At 45.5% G+C, this 19309-nt stretch overlaps 1 protein-coding gene across 2 annotated transcripts; it reads left to right on the forward strand.

The window, feature by feature from the left end:
• Positions 1 to 2915: 2915 nt before the first annotated feature.
• CG43737 (uncharacterized protein) lies at positions 2916 to 17406 on the forward strand. Of its 2 annotated transcripts, NM_001103515.2 has the most exons (7): positions 2916 to 3026; positions 3286 to 3474; positions 5168 to 8808; positions 8886 to 8973; positions 11474 to 11558; positions 12281 to 12646; positions 13761 to 17406. In NM_001103515.2, exons 3-7 carry the CDS (start codon positions 5952 to 5954, stop codon positions 15180 to 15182), a joined length of 4818 nt encoding a protein of 1605 aa, NP_001096985.2. In that variant the 5' UTR covers positions 2916 to 3026; positions 3286 to 3474; positions 5168 to 5951; the 3' UTR covers positions 15183 to 17406. The 2 variants fall into 2 exon arrangements, with proteins under 2 accessions (NP_001096985.2, NP_573007.3); NM_132779.3 differs by lacking the exon at positions 12281 to 12646.
• The last annotated feature ends 1903 nt before the right edge of the window (positions 17407 to 19309 follow it).

Below are 19309 nucleotides of genomic sequence, written 5' to 3' on the forward strand. Positions count from 1 at the left end.
TATATATATATATACAAAGGATTGCACTGTGCTAATAACTTATATGATTACAACTATATTTTGATTGATGACTGAACCTTTCGGTTCACCTGTTCGAATGCGTTTCAACCTTCAGAACAAATATTAAAGCCGATTTATAAACTTTAAAAACATACAATCCTGTTGTACTTCGATGTCCTTTATTTTTTTCGGATTAAACTGAAATGCGCTGCAGGAGCTTAAGTTGCACTTACCAGTCCGGTTTCAATTGGCAAGCAAATCGCGATTGACGGACAAATTTAGCAACGGATTCGGATTCACAATCGGATTGCTGTGGTTCGGTTCGGCATGCGGGGCACGTTGGGAAATGGAAATTGCGAGCTGAGCGTTGGAAAAGCGGCGCATATAAATCGACGCCGGTTGTCAACATGTCGTCGCTGTTGCTGTTGCTGTTGCAGTTGCAGTTGCATTTGCTATTGGAGTTGCATTCATGGCCATGGGCGGCCAATTGCGGGATTGCATTTCCATAGGCAGGCCATATCAAGTCTGAAGTCTAACGTCTAAAGTCGAATGTCTGGTGGCGTCAAGTGCGCACCGCTCAAATTAAAATGAGCCGTTAAGATGCGACTGCAAACGGGCCAGGTTGAACCGATAAAATCGTTGGCCGTTTGCTGTGCATTTGGCGGTCGTATCATTGATTGATGCCGCATAAACAATAACATTAACCCCGAAATGCAAACAACGTAACCATATGGCAGGCTTTGCAAATACTCTAGGATGTGACAAAAAGCTATCAACTCTTTGTTTGTTTCATTGTTTCAAAAACATATGCCTTTAGAAAACTTGCAGCTTGTATTTCATATGTAAGCCATAGTCTTGCCTTTTTCCACCTATGGAATTTGATTTATTTGTTGCACTTGAATCAATTACCAATCAGTTACCAACACCACAGTACCCACTAGTTAAAGGGTATGATCTAGAGGCCAAAGGCCAGAAGCCGTACGCTATATCCATCGAAATCGCACTTAAATTTAAACTTAAACTTCAACTTCGACACCGGCGGGCAATTGAAACGCTTTGGATTTGTGTGTTAATGGGGCTCGAACTGCGCGCGATCCAGGGGCGGTTTGTGGTGATTTGGTGGGTATGTAGGGGGACTCGGGGCTGCGTGCTCATTACGCTCGATAAATGCGGCCGGCCTCGGAGTGATTCAAACGTGTAACGGCTGGCGGAGAAGAAAGCGTTCCGCCAAAAAAGGGGTACAAACATAAAAAAACAAATAATACAAAAAGCGCAAGACAAACAAACTGCCAAATGAATCTCTTTGAGGTCAGCAATTGAATGTGCTCGATGGGCAGGCACCCAAAGGGGAATTCAATTAAGTTTTCTATCACCTGTGTGGGTGGTGCTGTTGGCGGTGGTGCTACAGGTATGCGCATTGTTAATTTTTCAAAATGCAAATGCTCTTGCCAGCCAAATTGCTAAAGCAATCTCACCCACGGGCAACATAAGATACAGATACAGACATCTGCACTGCAAATAACGTTTGGCTAACTATCAACTAATCAGTAATAATTGTTATTATTATTTTTTTTTTTTTTTCCCCCTCTTAAGTAGTTATTTAAACTAAAACGCACTTTTGATTCTTAATATAAAGGCTATAATGGTTATACATTTGTTGAGCACATAACTTCGAAATCGTATTATAAAACACCCATTAATATTCTTACTTGATGATAACAATGGTGCTTAATGAATTATTTTTCAGTGTCCAGAAGGAGCGTGTTATTCAGGCAGGGGGATTCGGGAATTGACATCTGTCCAAGTCCAAGTCGAACCGAAATCCGGAATCGAACGGTGCTTGGCATTAGTCTTATGTCTGGCGACGTCCAGTATTTAACCGCCCATCAAACGGAGACGCAGTCCAACTCGGACTTGGATTTGGATTCGAGTCCAAAGACCAAGACATTTGGGAGTGTCGCCCGCGGGGACTCGCCTCGAATTCCGCAGCGTAGACAAAAGAAGTGTGCATGCCAATCCACTCCAGAAGAAAGATCCAAGAGGCAGCGAGCCAAAAACCGAAATGTTTACGTAATCCCACTGGCGAATTATTTATGGGAATTATCATGCGTGTTGCATGATCAAATGGCTATATGTATGTACATAGTATGCAAAGCATTTTGGCACCGAGAATCCACGAGGAATGCAATGTGAGGGAATGCTTTTGAAACGATTCCCAGAAATGCAGGCAAATGTTCTGTTTTCTACTGTGAGCTCATTTGAATTTATGATAAGGCAATAAAAATGAATTATTTCTTTAACATAACTATTCTCATAAATAACTAAATTACTTGACATTCCTTTTAGTCCTGAAACTTTGAACAAATTTTTTTACACCTATGGTGAATAGTGACCAAAAATAAGTTAAAAATATTAACAAAGTTGCGAAATTAATGCATTAAATATCAAACAATACTATAAATTAAACAAGAAACTGATAGATTTTCATTCGTAAATGTTAATTTAAAGCGCCAGAAATCAAAGCTTCGTCTTTAATAAAAGCTTGTCAGTAGCAATAGCCTTCAGCATTCCAAAGCTTTCTTATGTAGACTGTATTAGAATCATATAAAACTAAATATTGTACATTTTATTGTTTAAGCTGACACCTAATAGGTTTCGTTTTATTTTTTCAACAAAAGCGCATTCATTTTGTACAAAAAACATAAGCTTGTTTATTACTTGACATCCCCGCTCTTAGCCGTGACACAAACCGTCAGTCGGAGCTCAAAAGTCTCCAAACTCTCCGCGCGTTTTTCGCTGCGTTAACCAATACTTTCGCCATCCGAAGTTCGCCGAGCGTTCGGGAGAAATCGGCAGGATTTCATCCGAAGTGCCGTCGAGTGTCCTTTAAGGCAGATGATGCTTCGAAATTTGCGCAGTTTGCGTGCGGTTTTCGGAGCAATAGGATGCAGCAGCAATAGAAGCAATAAAATCAACGGCCGCCAAAGAATCAGCTTCATCAGCGGGTTAAATTCTAGAAAGGAGTTGTGAGTCTATAATCTAGCCTCCCGACCACACATCAGACCCTCCTAACCCACCCAACATCCACTCCTTATAGCAATCCTTACGAAAATCCTATGTGAATTCCCAGTAAAGCATCCTGCAATTTGGCGCGTTTCCTGCGCGTTTTTGCGTGTTTTTCCGCGTTTTAGCATTGTTGTTGCCGCTGTCATAACAGCATCGAATTCTCTGGCGGTTTCTCGCGGTGTTTTCTCGTTTCTAGTTTTTTTGCTCAATTTTTTGCAGTGTCCACAGTGATTGAACTATTTAACAACTATATAAAGAAAAGCTGAAATAAAAAACAAACAGTTTCAAGTGACTTTATCATAAAAATTCAAAGAGAGTGTGGAAATTTGTGTGTTTTTTTGGGCTCTGCAAGGACCCTTGGATTACCTTGCGGGGCGAGTGGAATCGGGAGCTATAACTTTGCCGGCGGTGAGTCTGAAACCTATATCAACAAATACGCATGGCGTCAAATTGAGAACCCCCAAAGCCTTCTTATATTTGCTGTATTTAAGTGGTGGAGTGCTGTAGTAGTTTTCCATGTTCCACTAGAGGTATTAAACGGGGGATCCTTGTCTTGCAATGCCTACATTTAAATAATAAATACGTGAATGGGTTGACCATTAAAGTAAATTGGCCTTGCTTTAATTTTGTATTTATTTCTGGGCTGTAAGACACTTACTTTTTATTTATTAAGTGGGCAAATTAGATTTCGCGTTTAAGATAAATAATTATAGAGCTTAAGTGCATTTACTTTCTTTGTATATATTTTATACCAACCAACCAAACTAAACAGCACTCATAAATGTTTACACACTTTTTGTTTATTCACTATTATGTGGGTTTCTTTATTTGCTTTTAAAATGAAGAGCGTGCCACACGTTTACAGAAGTTTATATTTTAAGTTCTACTTGAATTCATACCGGCTTGCGTGTATTTTTGCGTATTTATTTAGGCTTCAGTGAAAGGGGAATTTGGTTTTACGAGTGTATAGTATGAATTTGTGTATTTATAGATATTCCTTCCATATCATTACGGCTGCCATTATCAACGCTTTTATTACGCTTCCGCTTTTGTGTGGCGCCTCCGTTGCGCCCATTTGTTTTTCCACAGCCGCAAACTTTTCCCTTTTTTGTGCCCTTTGATGTTTCACAATAGTTGCGAAATGAAGGGTCAAAGGTCGGCGGTGGTGGTGCGGCGATGATAAGCAACTTGTTACGATGACCATGATGATGAGCGAATTGAAAGCTTTTTCCTAACCCCACCCGCTTGCGGTTTTGGCCCATTTCTATGCTCCCATTTATATTAGTGTAGATTCAACCTTTTTTCGCAGCTTGGGATCAGGGCCAGGTCTGTGAAATCGAATCATTTTGTAGGCTTTATATTTAATTTGCATGGTCTGGTCTGGTCGCACCACCCCATAATGGGTTAGGGTTCAAAGGGACAGGATGGCCGTGTCTAGCAGTCCATACCTTAAATTTGTACTCTCTGTGGGTTAAACTTCCTCCTGCATACTCCTTGGCCAGTTGACTAAATTGAATTAAGGCGGCAGCAACAGTTTTGCGGCGGTTTTTCTTAGATCCGGCAACGAGAAGTATGCCATAAGTTGTGGGTAATATATCTGGGGAGATGGCGAAATCAAAGGAGCTTGATTGATGATAAAGCACTTAACTGGTCGCTAATGGGCTCAGTTTGAATTTTCATGGAAGTAGGGGAGTATAATATGTAGTGGCTTTTATGGTGGTTTATGTATATATAGCAATATATATATAGCAATGTTATTAGTTGTTATAATATCAATTATATCCACTTCTTTCTAAAAAAAAAAAAAAACATCCAAGACCGCTTGACTCTTATTTATTTATTTTATTTTCTGGTTTTCTCTTCTTTATTTTCCCGTCATTATTCCAATCGTCCTTATTCTTTCAGACATTGCAACCTGGCAAACACTTTTCACATTTTTCTTTCCATTTTTTTTTTTTTTTGTTGCCGTATTGCTGTTGCTTCATTAGTTTCATTGGATTTGCCATCGAGCAATGCGATGCGATGCAATGTAGCGGCAACAACAATAAGTTAAATTGTTGCTTCTGCCGATTTCGTTATTTCAAATTTAATTTCCATTCAGGATGCCATTGGAGTGACGGCGAAATAAACCAGCAAGAAATCGAAGGAGCCTGCAACAAGGAGATAGCTGCTGCAACATCAGGGATCAAAGAAGGGATTATAGCAGCAGCCTCTAGCCCTTTAAGTGCTTCAAAGCGAAGGAATAAAAGAAAAAAAAAAGGGTCGGCTTCACCACCCACTGCCATATTTTTTCGGGCAGTGCATATATTTTTAAGCCAACAAAAAAGACCACAAGGACGCCGCCAACGGTGAGCAGCGGTTGAAGCGGCGCTGCAGCCGCAGAAAATGGCCGCATCCACGACTGCAGCGGCGATAACAATAGCAGCAGCAGCGACTGAAGCAGCAGCAACATGAATGAAACCTGCAGCAACTGTGGCAGCAACATTCCACGGAAACGCCGATGATGATGCAGATGCAGATGATGATGATGACAATGCTGATGATGCAGACGACGATTACGACGATGACGACGTTGCCGAGTTGCAGTTTCAAGAGCCACAACACAATGCCAAGTGCCAACAACAAGCTGAGCGAAGGGGGAAATTAAGTGCCAAAGGCAACCGCAGCAACATAGCAACAGCAACAGCAGCAGCCGTAGAAGCAGCAGCAGCAACAGCGAAAAGATTTTTCTCCAGCCAAACTGAATCCAAACTAAATTTGCATAACAAAACACGTGCAGCGAGCGCAGAAGTAAAATCTCCATTTCCCAGAAGCGTAGTCAATAAGGAGGCAGCAACAGCAGCAACTGCAGCAATATAGCCAGCTGCAACATGCCCGGCAGCAACATGTCGCTCTCACTGGGCGTTCGGGGGCGTGGCGCCCTCTGGTTGGCGCTCCTGCTGGCCACCACTGCATTCTGCGGTGCTGCCTGGGCGGCGCCCACAGTGGGTGGTGCTGCGTCAGCGGTGGTGGCGGGGCAAAAGCAGTCGCATCACCAATACCACCACTTGGAAATCGGAGTGCAGGGCAATACGCCAACGTTGATGGAGGCGAGCACCACTAGAGGTGGGAAACATGCCACAGTGCCCACCACTCAGGCACCACCAAAGCCCAGCACCACCGCCACACGCACTACCACCACCACCACCACCACCACCGAGATGGCAAGAGCCACAGATAAACTAGAGGTGACCAAAGAGGTGCCAAGCGCCAAGACAGAAGCATCTGCAATCGGAAGCACCACTGAAATTAGCACCATTGGGAAAATCAGAATCACTGAGATCAGCAGCACCACTGAGAAATCAACTGCGATCAATGAAACACTAAGCAGTTCTGTCATAGAGAGAACCACAACAACAGTAGCAGCAGCATCAGCAAGCAAGGAAACTAATAAAGAAGATTTGCAAGTGGTGCGGCTATTAGACTTGGAGCACACAGTGGCGCCACCGTTGGACAATGGTCACGATGGCCGCAAGCTGACCAAGAAGAAGCAGCTGCTGGAGCAGCACTTTCCCACCACAACGGTGGCGACCACCACCATTGAAACGGAAATGGAAAGGATACCCACAACAAGCAGCAGCACCACAACCACCACAATTTTGAGCAGCAGCACGACCAGCGCACCACCGCTCCCGTTCACATTCCCGCCGCTGCGACCCTCCAATCTTGCCTTTCTGGAAGCGATATTTTCCACGGCACCACCCATGACCACTGACTTAGCAGGAACAAAATCAACCAGGACACCACCGACACCATCCACGTTAGCGCCACCGCACCATGGCTACTTGGGACCGATATTTATGGGCGAGAGAACCATCGGTGTGGTGCATCCGCTGAAGAAGCCACAGCCGGCGAGCCACCAGCACGTCGCTTCGATTGAGAGCCAGCTGCGAAATGGCCGTTTGGTGGAGATTCTGGCGCCCACGGCGCTGCTCGAGCAGATTCCCGAGCCCAGCACCACCCATGCACCACCACAGCTGGGAGCTGCATCTGTGCTGTCCACCACCGTTTTCCAAGTGCCCGATGTCCAGACCAGCACCACCCGCCTGCCCACAAGCAATAGCAATGAAAATAATGTCGCTGGTGGTGCCGAGGTGGTTGCACCACCACGCACCGAGTCCAAGATCTCGGACATTCAGATCGAAGTGTACGATTCCACGGTGGACTCCATCGTGGCTTCGACGAATTTCCGCGACAACGAAGGCTTTTATGCACCACCGCAGACCCATGTGGAAATTGGCACCACCAAGCCGCCGCATGAGATGCAGTTGCCGCAGGAGCGGTTTACCCAGTATGTTATCGATCGCGCTGATGTTTCCACCCAGCCGGCATCGGGTGGTGTCGGTGGTTCTGGTGGTGCAGCGATGGGCAAGCCAGAGCCGGCAGCCATCGAAATCCACATCAATGTGTCCGAGGCATTTGGCAGCGAAAGCGAAGATCTGGAGTTCTCCTATCGGCAGCCCTCGTTGGCGGCCGATAAGCCGGGAAAGTCTGGCGATGAGATTTTGGTAGTTGAGATCATCGACAGTGGTGCGGACAATAGTAGCTCGGAATCGGGTGGCTCATCCTCCTCAGCGAGCGGGGAGCACATCAATCCGATCTTCACCTTCCGCAACTCGGATGCAGCGGCTGCACCACCACCCCCCGTTCGTCCACCGCAGTCTGTTCAGGATGCTGACGAGCTATTCATGGCCGATCTAAAGGACGGCGGTGGTGGTGCAGTGCCACGCCCGCCGCCTCCACCACCGCCACCACCACCGCGAAAGCCCAACATCGATCGCGATTCGGACACGATCTTTTACATTTCGAACACAGAAGTCAAGGTGGGTGAATCGCTGCCAACGATGGTGCCAGTGGGTGAGCAGCAGCGCAAGTTCCAGCTGGAGAACCAGTTCTTCCCCGCCAGCTATGTGATGGATTCACAGCAGCAGCAGCAACAGTTGCAATCCCAGCAGGCGCAGCAGCCAGATGAGGACATCATCCTATCGCCACTGCATCACAATGCGGATGGATTGAAGATTTTCCGCAGCTCCTCGTCGAACAGTGGCGATGGAGCACCACCGCTAGACGTGACCTATGTGGGTGAGTCGGTCATCGAGGTGGAGCAACAGCCGCAGGGTTGGAGCAGCACGTTGCCACCGGGACAACAGCAGCAGCAGGATATCGTTATCCAGCCGGCAGTGCTGCCGGATTTGGCGATCGGTGTGCCCGTCATTGGGGAACTTCCACCGCAGATCGAGCTCAAGGAGATCGACTACATGCCCGGTGAGCTGGGAATGGGTCAGAACGGAATTGGCATCTACGAGAACGACATCCAGAGCAACAGCATCGACAGCGAACCGGATGTGATCGAGAGTTCCATACAGTACGGTGGGGATCTAATTGACGATGGAGCCGGCGGTGGCTTTGATGGCGTCGAGGGTTCCTATCCCTTCGAGAGCCCCGCGCACCGCCAGCAGCAGGTGGGCCTGAGCCACCAGCCCCATCGCCAGTCCGCCAATCATTTGCACCGCGAACAGCTCCCTGTTGCGGAAATGGTCAATGCTACGCTCCTCCAGCGATATGACAGTGGGTCTGGATCGGGATCCGGTTCAGGATCGGGATCGGGGTCTGCATCGGCAATGGCTCCTCTGCTCGCAAGTGGAAGTAGCCGTTCTGGAAATGCCACTGCTCTCTCGGAAGATCCTCTGGCTGACTACGACGGTGAGTTGAAGGATTTAAAAGGTATATTATTGTAGGTAAAATATATATCTAAACATGTTTTCTTTTTTTTTTTGAAGGATTCTTTAATCTTTTTGCTGTTTCTATGGGCCTCATTATTGTCATCCTACCATCAGCTCTTTTGGTATCTATGTACTGCGCTATAAAGTAAGTAAAATAAATATATGCTATTGTAGATATGGCCAAAATATAGGATTTTATATACTCAGGTTGATAAGTATATAAGGTCTAAAGAAAAATCCCCTTAATAAATATAATTATATACAACATAAAGCCACAGGAGAGCCATAAATCGAAAAGTAGGAATCTTAAGTTATCGAACCCTCTTAAATTTAAGAAGAGTCCATCGCCCACTTAGCCCCAACCACAACCTTCTGCCACACAAAATTAACTGTCATTCCTGGGGCCAACTGTACATAGACAGTATGTTCTTTTATCCGGGACTCCTTAGCCATTTGGCTGAGCTAATTGGTTACGCCTCGTGTGGCGCTTAATCAGCTTAGACGGCGATGTCCCACACAAATCAAAAATAATTGCAAGAAATTGCGAGGAAGCAGTGACAGCGAATGGGGAGCAAAAAGGGATCAGAAGGATGCGGTATGGTGGATACGAAATGCGGGTTGCGGGGTGCTTGGAGCAGGATGAGCTGGGACTAAAGCCACCTTTAAATAGAAAGACAGCAGATGTGGGTGGCGCTGAGCCGTGAGTGGCAGCCAACCCCAATCCGATACCAAGCGCAAAACCTTCATTTCAAGGATTCCCTGGGCGAGATGTGTTGCCTACTTTAGAGCGACGACCCACGCATGGCAAAAGAATGCACTCAATCTAAAGCAATTTTCCGGGGCAACCACCTGACCCCTTGGCATCCACCACCTTCTCCCATCCGCCCACTAACCACCGCCTCACCCCGCAGCGTTGCGCTGCAGGCAAGGCGTGGCAAATCGCATTTATCAGCTTCATTCGTGGCGTTTTATTTCTCATTCGCATTGCCAGCGACAGACAGCAGAAATAGCAACAAAACATTGACAAATCTCTGACGGAGTGGTGCTGGTGGTGGGAGGTGCTTTCGGTGGATGTGTTGGTGGCCTGTTTGGTTGGCAAATTTGGGGGCAATGCCAGGGACGCACATCCTTTATCGCCCGCAGTCTGGCCCGTACATAAATCTTGGCAACGCCACGAATTGGGTTAAAAGCTGTTGGTGAAGCTGGTGTTTCTCGAGATGTGGATTTATATGTAGAAATTCCTACATATATAGCTAAATATAGTATAATGGTTATCCTTGTGTACATTTTTTATTAGTGCACAATTTATTTGCAATCAAACCGAATAAAACTAAGAACTACAATTTAAAGTAAATTATACTCTCAAAATTACTATGACATTAAAAGATTTTAATATTAAAAACGAATATGACAGTGAAATTTTAATTTTCATCGACCTTAAAGGTGCATAGTATTTCTGCCTGTGTACACAGCATACACACTCGCCGGGCACTAAATGCCAAACAAAATGAAACCGGGGAACGGGCATCTGTGAGTGTCAGGTTGATGGGGAGCCCGGAGAAAACTGAAGGCGCAACAAATCAACACGGCGGAATTGGGAATCGGCGAGGCCGGAAACGGAAGTCGCCGCACGCACACACACACACACACACACTCGCGCACACAACACATCCTCATTCTCGGATGATGTAGATGCCAGAAGCTAACAAGGCAGCTGCTTCTGGGGAAGGTGATCCCAGCTTTTGCCCGAATTTCCCCGCTTTTCGGCTGCCGCAGGAAAAACGCATAAAGCGGCAAATGGCAAACCACAAACGTTGCCAGTTTGTTGTTGCTCACCCTCGTTTTCAAAAAAAAAGAAAGTAAAACGAAAAAAGTGCCGTGAAAAGCCAGCGTCAAAATAAAAAGGAAACACACAATTTATTTGCCTTATTCCCAACTGGCGGGCCGGACTGACATTGTGGGTACATCGGGTGTCTGGAAGGAAATTGCACAATAAACTCTCGAGACGAGAAATTAGTTGTGCGTGTGGACCGTTTCGGCGGCTTCGCAACTTGAAATTTGTTGAGTGCCAATAGCATTACGAAGGCTAGAAAGGACCTCACTTTGCAGGGGGCCACAACAATGGAATACTCTTGGGGCATCGCCAGGATATTCACTCACTCACGAAACTTTCCCAGCCGAGTGCTAATATTTATGGCGCTTTCGCAGGAATTTTTGGGCGTCAAGCATTCGCAGATTATTCCAGAGCTTAAAAACTTCTTATATTACGCTTTTCTTAGACACACTTCAATCTTAACTACTTACTACTTTGCTGGCAAATATAGCCCAGGTAATTTAGAATTTTTAAATATCCAATGTAATCAGATTTTTCGGCATGGTTAGCATTCCCCCCTAAGTCCTTGTTTTTTCTCCTGATTAAGTCAAAGTATCGTACCTGGGTGATTGCAGGCAGGCGCAAAGTAGGCAACAAAATGTTAATTTCATTCGCGGCATCATTAGAAATGCATTGGATTTTGAAACTCTGGGCTCCAAAAAGCTGCGCCAAGCCGTCGACTGCTTAACAACTTTGCCGTTTTTGGCCCAAAAGACATTCCATCAGTAACCACCTCGCGTTTTCTCATCCCTTGCCACTTCTTTTTCCACAGGTATGTGCTGAGCAAGAACTCGGGAGCGGGCACGGGTGGCGCCCACGGCGATGACAGCGAACAGGGCCAGGACTCCAAGCACGAGGTGAGTTCATAGCGAATAGCTGAATAAGCCAAAGACCCTCCACTCCCACAAGCACCTCCTGTCGAACCACCCAACCCCACCCAGAAATCCCCGCCTCATGCGCCGCATGAAAATTGAAATTCAAACGCAAGTGCCATCGCAGGGTGTCTTTAACCCGCAGTTTTCCCCCCAACCCTTTGTGAATGCACTCGTCTGCTGAAGTTGCGCTCTCGGGCTCTTGAGAAAATTAAACAATGGCGGAAATTTCCGCGGGAAATTTTATTGCGTTCCCGCTGAAATTGAGAGCTGAGAGGCCAAAATTAAAGATGATACTGCGGTTGTCAGTAAGGATACTACTTTGAACCATTTAAGAGAAAACAGCATAGCCTAACTGAATGTTTTGAAAAATGTCCTTCGGAATTCCATATTCAATTAGTAACGTAGAATACTGCTAAAAATATTTAATGGCATTTAAAAAACTAATCGTAAAGTATTCATTTAAAAAATGGTTAAGACTATTGTGAAGTAGCTGCAGTGGAAGGTTAGGGTTAACGTTTTAATGGAGCACACGTTGACTTGGTATAGGAATAAATTCCCCTGGCTGGTAATGAAATTTTCTTGGTTTTGTGCTGGTGTGCTGGGCACAGAGTGTGTGAAAGAGACGGAGTGCGCGCGAGAATTGCATTCCAGTTAAGTACAGTGCCTGCACTCTCTCCTTCCCTTTCTCTATTCGCCTCTTGCAGTCTAAGTCGTCGTCATTCTCATCATCTGGCTCGGCCACCGCTTCAACCATCCCGCAACCACGTCCACGCCCAGTGCCACCGCACCACCCACCGCCCACTGCGAAGCCCCCGAGCGGCGTCAGTCAAGGCCATTTACTGACGCCTGGCCTGGAGTGCCTCGAGTTTCGATTCGAAGGAGGCAGCGTGGGCAAGGTGGGCGAGGTGGTCCAGGTGGGTCTGGAGGCGTTTGGTGATGGTAATGGTAATGCCTCCTCTATTGGCGGCTCAAATGGTGGCATTGGCGGTGGCTGCTTTGCTGCCTGTGGCTCCGTCACCAAGATGACGCTCAAAGATAATCATCTGATTGTTGTCACCGAGGAGCGGCACGTAAGTTCGTTAGTCATCCGATCGGCCCGTCGTCCTCTTTAACGCCGCCGCCGCCACCTCTGGCCTGGATTCTAGATGTGTCCTCCTCTGTCTCGTTTCTGTTTCTCTGTCTCTGCTTGAACTCTCCTCCTCCGCTCGGAACAGGATGTGCCTGTGCCTGCGCCTGGTTGTTGTCGTAGTTAGTTTGCTGTACTGTTCTTGGTGCCTGCCTATCCAATCAAATCTCTGACTTGGCCTGCACACCACCGAAATCCTACAATTTTGATTCGATTGCATCCAACAAATCGTTTTTGTTATGTGTGTTTGAAAAGTCTTCTCCTAAGATAAATATACTTTCTAGCTGCAAAGTAAACTTACTTGAAAAGGCACAGATCTATTTATTTTATGATTGATTCGATTTGGCTAGCAACTACTATTATTTCGTATGATACTATTTTTTCTATAATTTTATTTATCCTTTACAAAACAGCATTGTTTCGTACATTTAAAGCTTCGTTAGTTTCTTGTGTTACCTTGAGGTGGGCACTTTGCTGTCTCTGTTTTTGAACCTTTTGTGTTTAAGTGAGTACTTTATTTACCGCACTCTCGCCCTCTGACACTTTGGGGAAGCACTTTCCCACTTGTTCATTTGCCCTGGCCTTGAATGTCCTTGGGTGGTCCTGGTTGTCCTGGCGCATCAATGGGCTCCTGCGGGCCATGAGACAACGAACAGGGGCCAGATTCGAGTCCGAACAACGGCCCGGTGTCGTCTATTTGTCAACTATGAGCGCCTGTGCTAGTGTGTGTATTTAGCGGTGTATCCTTGGGGCGTATATGTGCCACAAGCATATGCAAATGCAATTTTCGACACTTTCCGCATGGCAGCCAACCGATTTGTCCGCTCTGTCGCCTCACCCGAGCTCCATTTTCCCTCTTTTCTCCTCGTCCTTCGACCACTTTCTCCACTTTTTCCCACCTCTACTCCTATATCAATCTCGTATCCTTGATGTTGTAGCCGATGTTGTGTGCGTGCGTGGTTGTTTTGTGTGAAAATCCTGCACTTTCTAGCTAATATTCTGTGTTTTTGGGTTACCTGCCCATCGATTTCAATGAAAATTTATCTCGCTCTTCGCAGGACATTTCACGAAACGCCCGAGAGACAAAAATGCATACAGACAAGGATGGTGTCTTCGTGGTGGAGGTGGCCCGAGGCATCGACTCCAAGCAGTTGACCGGTGATCATTCCGGCGTGACCTTGGACGCCACCGAACTGCCCTTCGACAACAAACTGGCGCCCAACGGGGGGCATTTGCTTGAAAAGACTCTGCCCAGTCACGAACAGGTGCAGATCCATGCACCGCCACAGGACTTTGCCACTGGCCATCCTGCCCCACTGCATCTCATTGAGGAGGCCGAGGAGCATGTCGCCGAGGATCTGAGTCAGCAGGCAGTCGAAACTCCCGCTATCTTGGCACGCACTGGACTCTCGCAATCGGATCTCAGCTCGACTTCCTCCAGTGACTCCAACAAGCGTTACTCTTACGGCAATCAGGAGCTATATGTCATCGAGCAGCCGGGCTATGCCACCAGTTCACCCACAGCAAAGCCCATTTTGATAAGTCCAAATCAAAATTCAGGCCAGGATCTGGAGCAGAAGTCACAGCTATCCACCAGTACTGAACAAACCGAAATCGATTCAAGTCAAGGAACTAAAAAGCCAGATGAAGAAGTTGCTAGGCCAGAAGAGGCGGTAAAAGAGATTATTTCGGAAAAGGAGGTAGCCAAACCTCTCCAGAAAGAGGTAGCTACTCCACCTGATTATGAGGTGAAAACCACTCCGGAAGAGGCGGTAGATGTAAAACAAGAAGAGTCAGTTGTTCCGGAAAAGTTGACAGAGGTTCAACCTGTAGTGGATGATGTGGCTTCACGCTATGAGGAAGAGGTTCCACCAAAAGAAGAATTGCCTCCACCAACAGTTGAAGTGTCTCCACCAAAGGAAGATCAAGTTCCGATTGAGAATGATGTGCAGGAGCAGGAGGAGAAACCAGACAACCAAGTTGAAGTCCAAACCGAGTCAAACCCAGATCCCACTGGGATGAACGCAAAGTTACCAGATGAATCCCTGAAACCAGAGGAGACAGTGGAAATCCAAAACGAACCGGAGGCCGAGAGCAACTATGACAGTCTGATGAGCCTGCCAGCGCCACCATCCACGGAGGAGATCAAAGAGCTGGGCGACTATGCGCTCATGGAGTCCAACCAGTTGGACAGCCTGCCACCACCACCACCGCCACTCCAAGATGTCCCCAGCACTCCGCCTGCAAGCGGGAGGCCTGCTGCCATCAATGTCAGCAATGAGAATGGGACTGGCAAGGTGTCGGTGGTGATCACCGGCGGTGGACTAGTTGGTGGTGGGGCCGAGGAGCCCTCCACCCTGACACCACCCGCCTCGCCGCCCGCCACTCCACCACCGTCGCAGACATCGACGCAGTACGCCAGCAATGGACTCACCAATGGCATCCATGCCCTGGCCGTGGTCGATGTGAACGGCAGTTAAGAAAGGCCAGGTGAGATGGGAAAATAAGTATATATGTTTTTTTTTTTTTTTCATTGAATCTCGAAGAGATCAGCCCGGGTGGCGATATTAACTATTCCACGATGAGAAGGCTAGCTTGTAAGGATTACTAGGAGTACTGAAACCCCAAATAGGGAAAACATGAAATGTGGCAAAAACGTTCTCAACCAAAAACTTAAATTTAAATATACACTAAATAGAGAGAAACTTTTTCCACTTACTGTTTGTTGATTTTCGAATATAACGAATAATAACAATTAAATGCGATTAATATAAATATAAATATAAATCATAATTAATTGTTTGTCTATTTGCGGCTGGCGGCCACTCCCCCCCACCTACCATCCACCCACAACCACCCATTCGACCCACTTCCCTCTCCATTTCGGGGGGTCGGTTAGTTAGTGCGGCTAACGAGTATTTCAATGTCTATAAATCTACAATAAAGCTAACAAAAAATACAAAAATAACAAGAAAAAAAAATAGTATACAAATGGAAAAGCAAATACAAATACAAATACGATAAAATCTGCATACGAACTACATATGAGTATATGATAAATGAAATGCGATACATAGGCAAACAGAACAGAGCTAGGTGCGCCAAAAAGAGAGTAACTACCGATATGTAACGATGCATAATTAATTAGGCTAATTATTTACACACACAACAATGCCAAAAATGGTAAATGGTAAACGGTGAATGTCAAACCAGCAGCAACCGCATAAATGGCATAATTGTAGTAAATTTATTTGGGTTCGATTGAATGGCCAATAAGATCAAAGTGTGTCCTGTGTCCGGATTCTCATTGATATGTAGGTGTAAAGAGTTTTAATTGGCAGAAATCCGAAAGGAAGTCCGAGTTGGTTTCAAAAACATCAATTGTTGTCTAGAGGGATTATATTGAAAACGGATTTCCGATGAAAACAAAGTCATTTTAGCTGAATATTCAGTGTCAACATTAGAAAGTCCTACAAAATTCCAACTTTTGCAAATATGTATTTGAATACAGGAGTCGGTGAAGCAAGTGGAAAGTTACATATTCCGGACATAGGCACACCCAAAATATCGTTAATATTTCGATATTCAGATTTCGCAAATAACACAATTCACATGACAAAATCAAATGTGCCGAACTTTTGTAGCAAGCCAACATAATTTACAAAGAGAAACGAACAATTTATACAATGCCAATACGGTGATTACAGCATAATATATGTAACCTTTTAAACGATAATCTAGTCATAGTTCTAGTCTATATAACATATGTGTATGTATATTTTTTTCGTGTGTGTGTATGCAGAAATTAGGCGAATCGAGGACTTCAACTCTAAGCAAATGAGAACTAAATGGCTAACGATAGAAATAAGACAAGAGATAGCAAACTAGATAAACGCAGATCGTGAACATTTCCGATATTATTGCTCCACATTAATGGTACACACACATACATATATATACAGCATATAGAACAAAACTTAACTCTTTGAAATAAATTCTTAGAAGTTAAGCCGAACGAAATAATAAAGTAAAACCCAAAATCCGTGCACTGCAAGTGGCGCGTTTTAGTGTAAGTAGTAGGAATTATCTATGCCCCGGATATATATAGTGATGGGGTCGTTTATAGGTGGAACATAATCCCTGGCTAACGATTTAACCACTTTTGTTGTTTACGTTTGTTCCAATTGTTTTATTGACAATTAAGCCCGATGGTCGAACGAGCGGGGATGCCAATGAGAAAATATTATGAATATTACAAAATGAATAGCCCAAAAACGAAACACTAATCGTAAATCAAATATAAAAGTTAGGAAAAGCGTGCAGACATTTTTTTTGGCGGGTCGAACGAAAACAAAAGAAATAAGTAAATGTGATTGTTATTTAACCTTAAGTTATTATTAAAATCGAACTTAAACTGATATGTGTGTATGTGCGTGCGAGTTTAAGCAAGTAGCAAGCCAAATGGAACGAAACGAAACAGAACGAAACGAAACGAATGGCAATGGAACGCTCAAAAGCAGGCGATAACGATAAGCGATTACCGATTAACGATAGCTGGCAACTAGGCGAGTTTCAGGCCCTGCTAAACGAAAAACAAGAAGAAAAACGGTAACTCATCCGAAATAAATTCAAATGAAATTCAACATTAAGAACAATGGCGAACCGAAACCAAACGAGAAATACACACAGAAAGCAAAGTCAAGCGAATGCATTTTCATTGGGCGGGGGCCATTGGCATTTTGGAATTTTTAATTTTCCATTTCCCGTGTGTTTCAGACCAGACTGCATCGATTTGCGGGCTGCCATAAAATCGAACGAAGCAGAGCCACTCAGGCGATTTGGTTCGGTTAAAGACCCATAAAGCCCCGTCAGTCGAGGGCGTAAGGATGCCGAACTACGAGTATTTGACTGCAATGTGGGCAGAGGACGGAGCTGCGAATGGGAGCGCACGGAGCAATGGAGCGGAAGTGAGGTGGGCCCGGAAACAGGGCGTCCAGAAGGGGTTCTTCAAAGGGGCGTGGCAGCCTGAATTGCAGCCGGCACTTGGGCTGGACGTTTTGAATTTCAGCTGAGGCAAACAGCTACAATCACCTATGGATCCTTGTACCTACATATATACAATCGGCATGAGCATGGAATGATACCCTGGAGATCCGTGGGGAGATTTTGGATGGGTATAACAGACTATTGATAAGGATGAGAAGTTAACTTGTGCGTGAAATGCTGTTAAGATAAGATGTTAAGATATTTAACAATAATTCGCATGGTTTTTAAACTCTTTAGATGATTCGTCATAAAAAGTTATTTAGAACATAAACCTTTTATTTAAAATTAAATCATAAAATATCATAGCTATCCTACAAACCAGCCAGACTCAACATGAAATATATACTATTATTTCATCAACATATCCGATTAATATTTGAGTGTACTTATAGAATTTAGAGGACTTCATAAGGCAGACATGTAGTTGCTTTTTTTTCTAGGGTATCTTGTAGTCGTTAGCAAAGGTCCCATCTTTTCCTCGGCTTCGTTTCCACTTAATTGCGGGGCAGCTCATGTTGTCTGTTCGTTCCGTTCAGGCTTTAACTTTTTTACTAATTTTAAATGGCGCTTCCGTTGAGCAAGGGGGATTCTGAAGGATGTGGACGTGGATGTAGAGAAGGAGGAGCAAATGGCGGTGGAGTGCAGCGGATGGAGGGCAGCTGCCAGTGGTGCTGGGTGCTCTTGTTGTCAAGTGCTGTCCTCCTGTGTGTGCTCGAAAGTTGAGTCGACTTGAAATTTTAATGAAATGCGCTGCTGCTGCTGCTCTCGAGGCTTCATCTCCATCTCCATCTACATCTGCGTCTATGTCTATGGGCATGTCTATGGCCCCGGGTTTTCTAGCTTCTGGCTCCTGGCCTGGTGGCCACCAACTCCCAGCAACCGTCTGCATTTCAAATTATTTTTAATTGTCATTTCTGCGGCAACGCCGGCGATGGCGTCTCATTTTCGGGCCTGTCAAAGGCATAAGGAGTTGGTCGGTTGGTTTTTGCCTTTGCGGCCATTGGCGCATTTGCGGCAATCAAAATATTTATGCCATGGACAGTTGATTAACCGCAAACGGGCAAATCGGGGCTGCTGGTCCCGTCCTCGTTCATAATTAAAATCAAATTAACACACACACACGCACAGAAAAGAGGTACTAGCTAGCAATGTCGCCACGTATTCGGTTCGTTCGTTTTGGCCGTAATAGAGGTAAGGGTTTAGTTAGATTTTGGGGGTGCTATCGCCATAATTTCACATTTCGGTTGGCATTATGCAATTTGCTTTGGTTTCCCCGTTCCCGTTCCAGTTCACGTTCACGTTCCCATTCCCTCACCCGCAACCGTTCCCATTTCCGATTTTGTTCCTTTGCCACACCGTTCCCCACGCCCGGATAAAACCTGCAATCAGTGCCATCGACTGGATACAATTTATTCTGGCCGCAGGGCGGCCCAAAATGAAATTGACATTTGTACCGACTGGGCTCAAACTGGAGTCATTTATCCCTCGTAACACCCGCCGTCATTACGCCGCCGGAATGACTGGCAAAGTGGGGAAAAAGGGAGAGGAAAAGTCAGGAGGG

The sequence above is a fragment of the Drosophila melanogaster genome, chromosome X (assembly GCF_000001215.4).
Source record: "Drosophila melanogaster chromosome X".
NCBI lineage: Eukaryota > Metazoa > Arthropoda > Insecta > Diptera > Drosophilidae > Drosophila > Drosophila melanogaster.

Coding starts and splice junctions, on each gene's coding strand:
- CG43737 (NM_001103515.2), top strand. CDS start 5,952: ATGTCGCTCTCACTGGGCGTTCGGGGGCGTGGCGCCCTCTGGTTGGCG. Junction 8,974..11,473: donor TCTATGTACTGCGCTATAAA/GTAAGTAAAATA, acceptor CTTTTTCCACAG/GTATGTGCTGAGCAAGAACT. Junction 12,647..13,760: donor TTGTCACCGAGGAGCGGCAC/GTAAGTTCGTTA, acceptor CGCTCTTCGCAG/GACATTTCACGAAACGCCCG.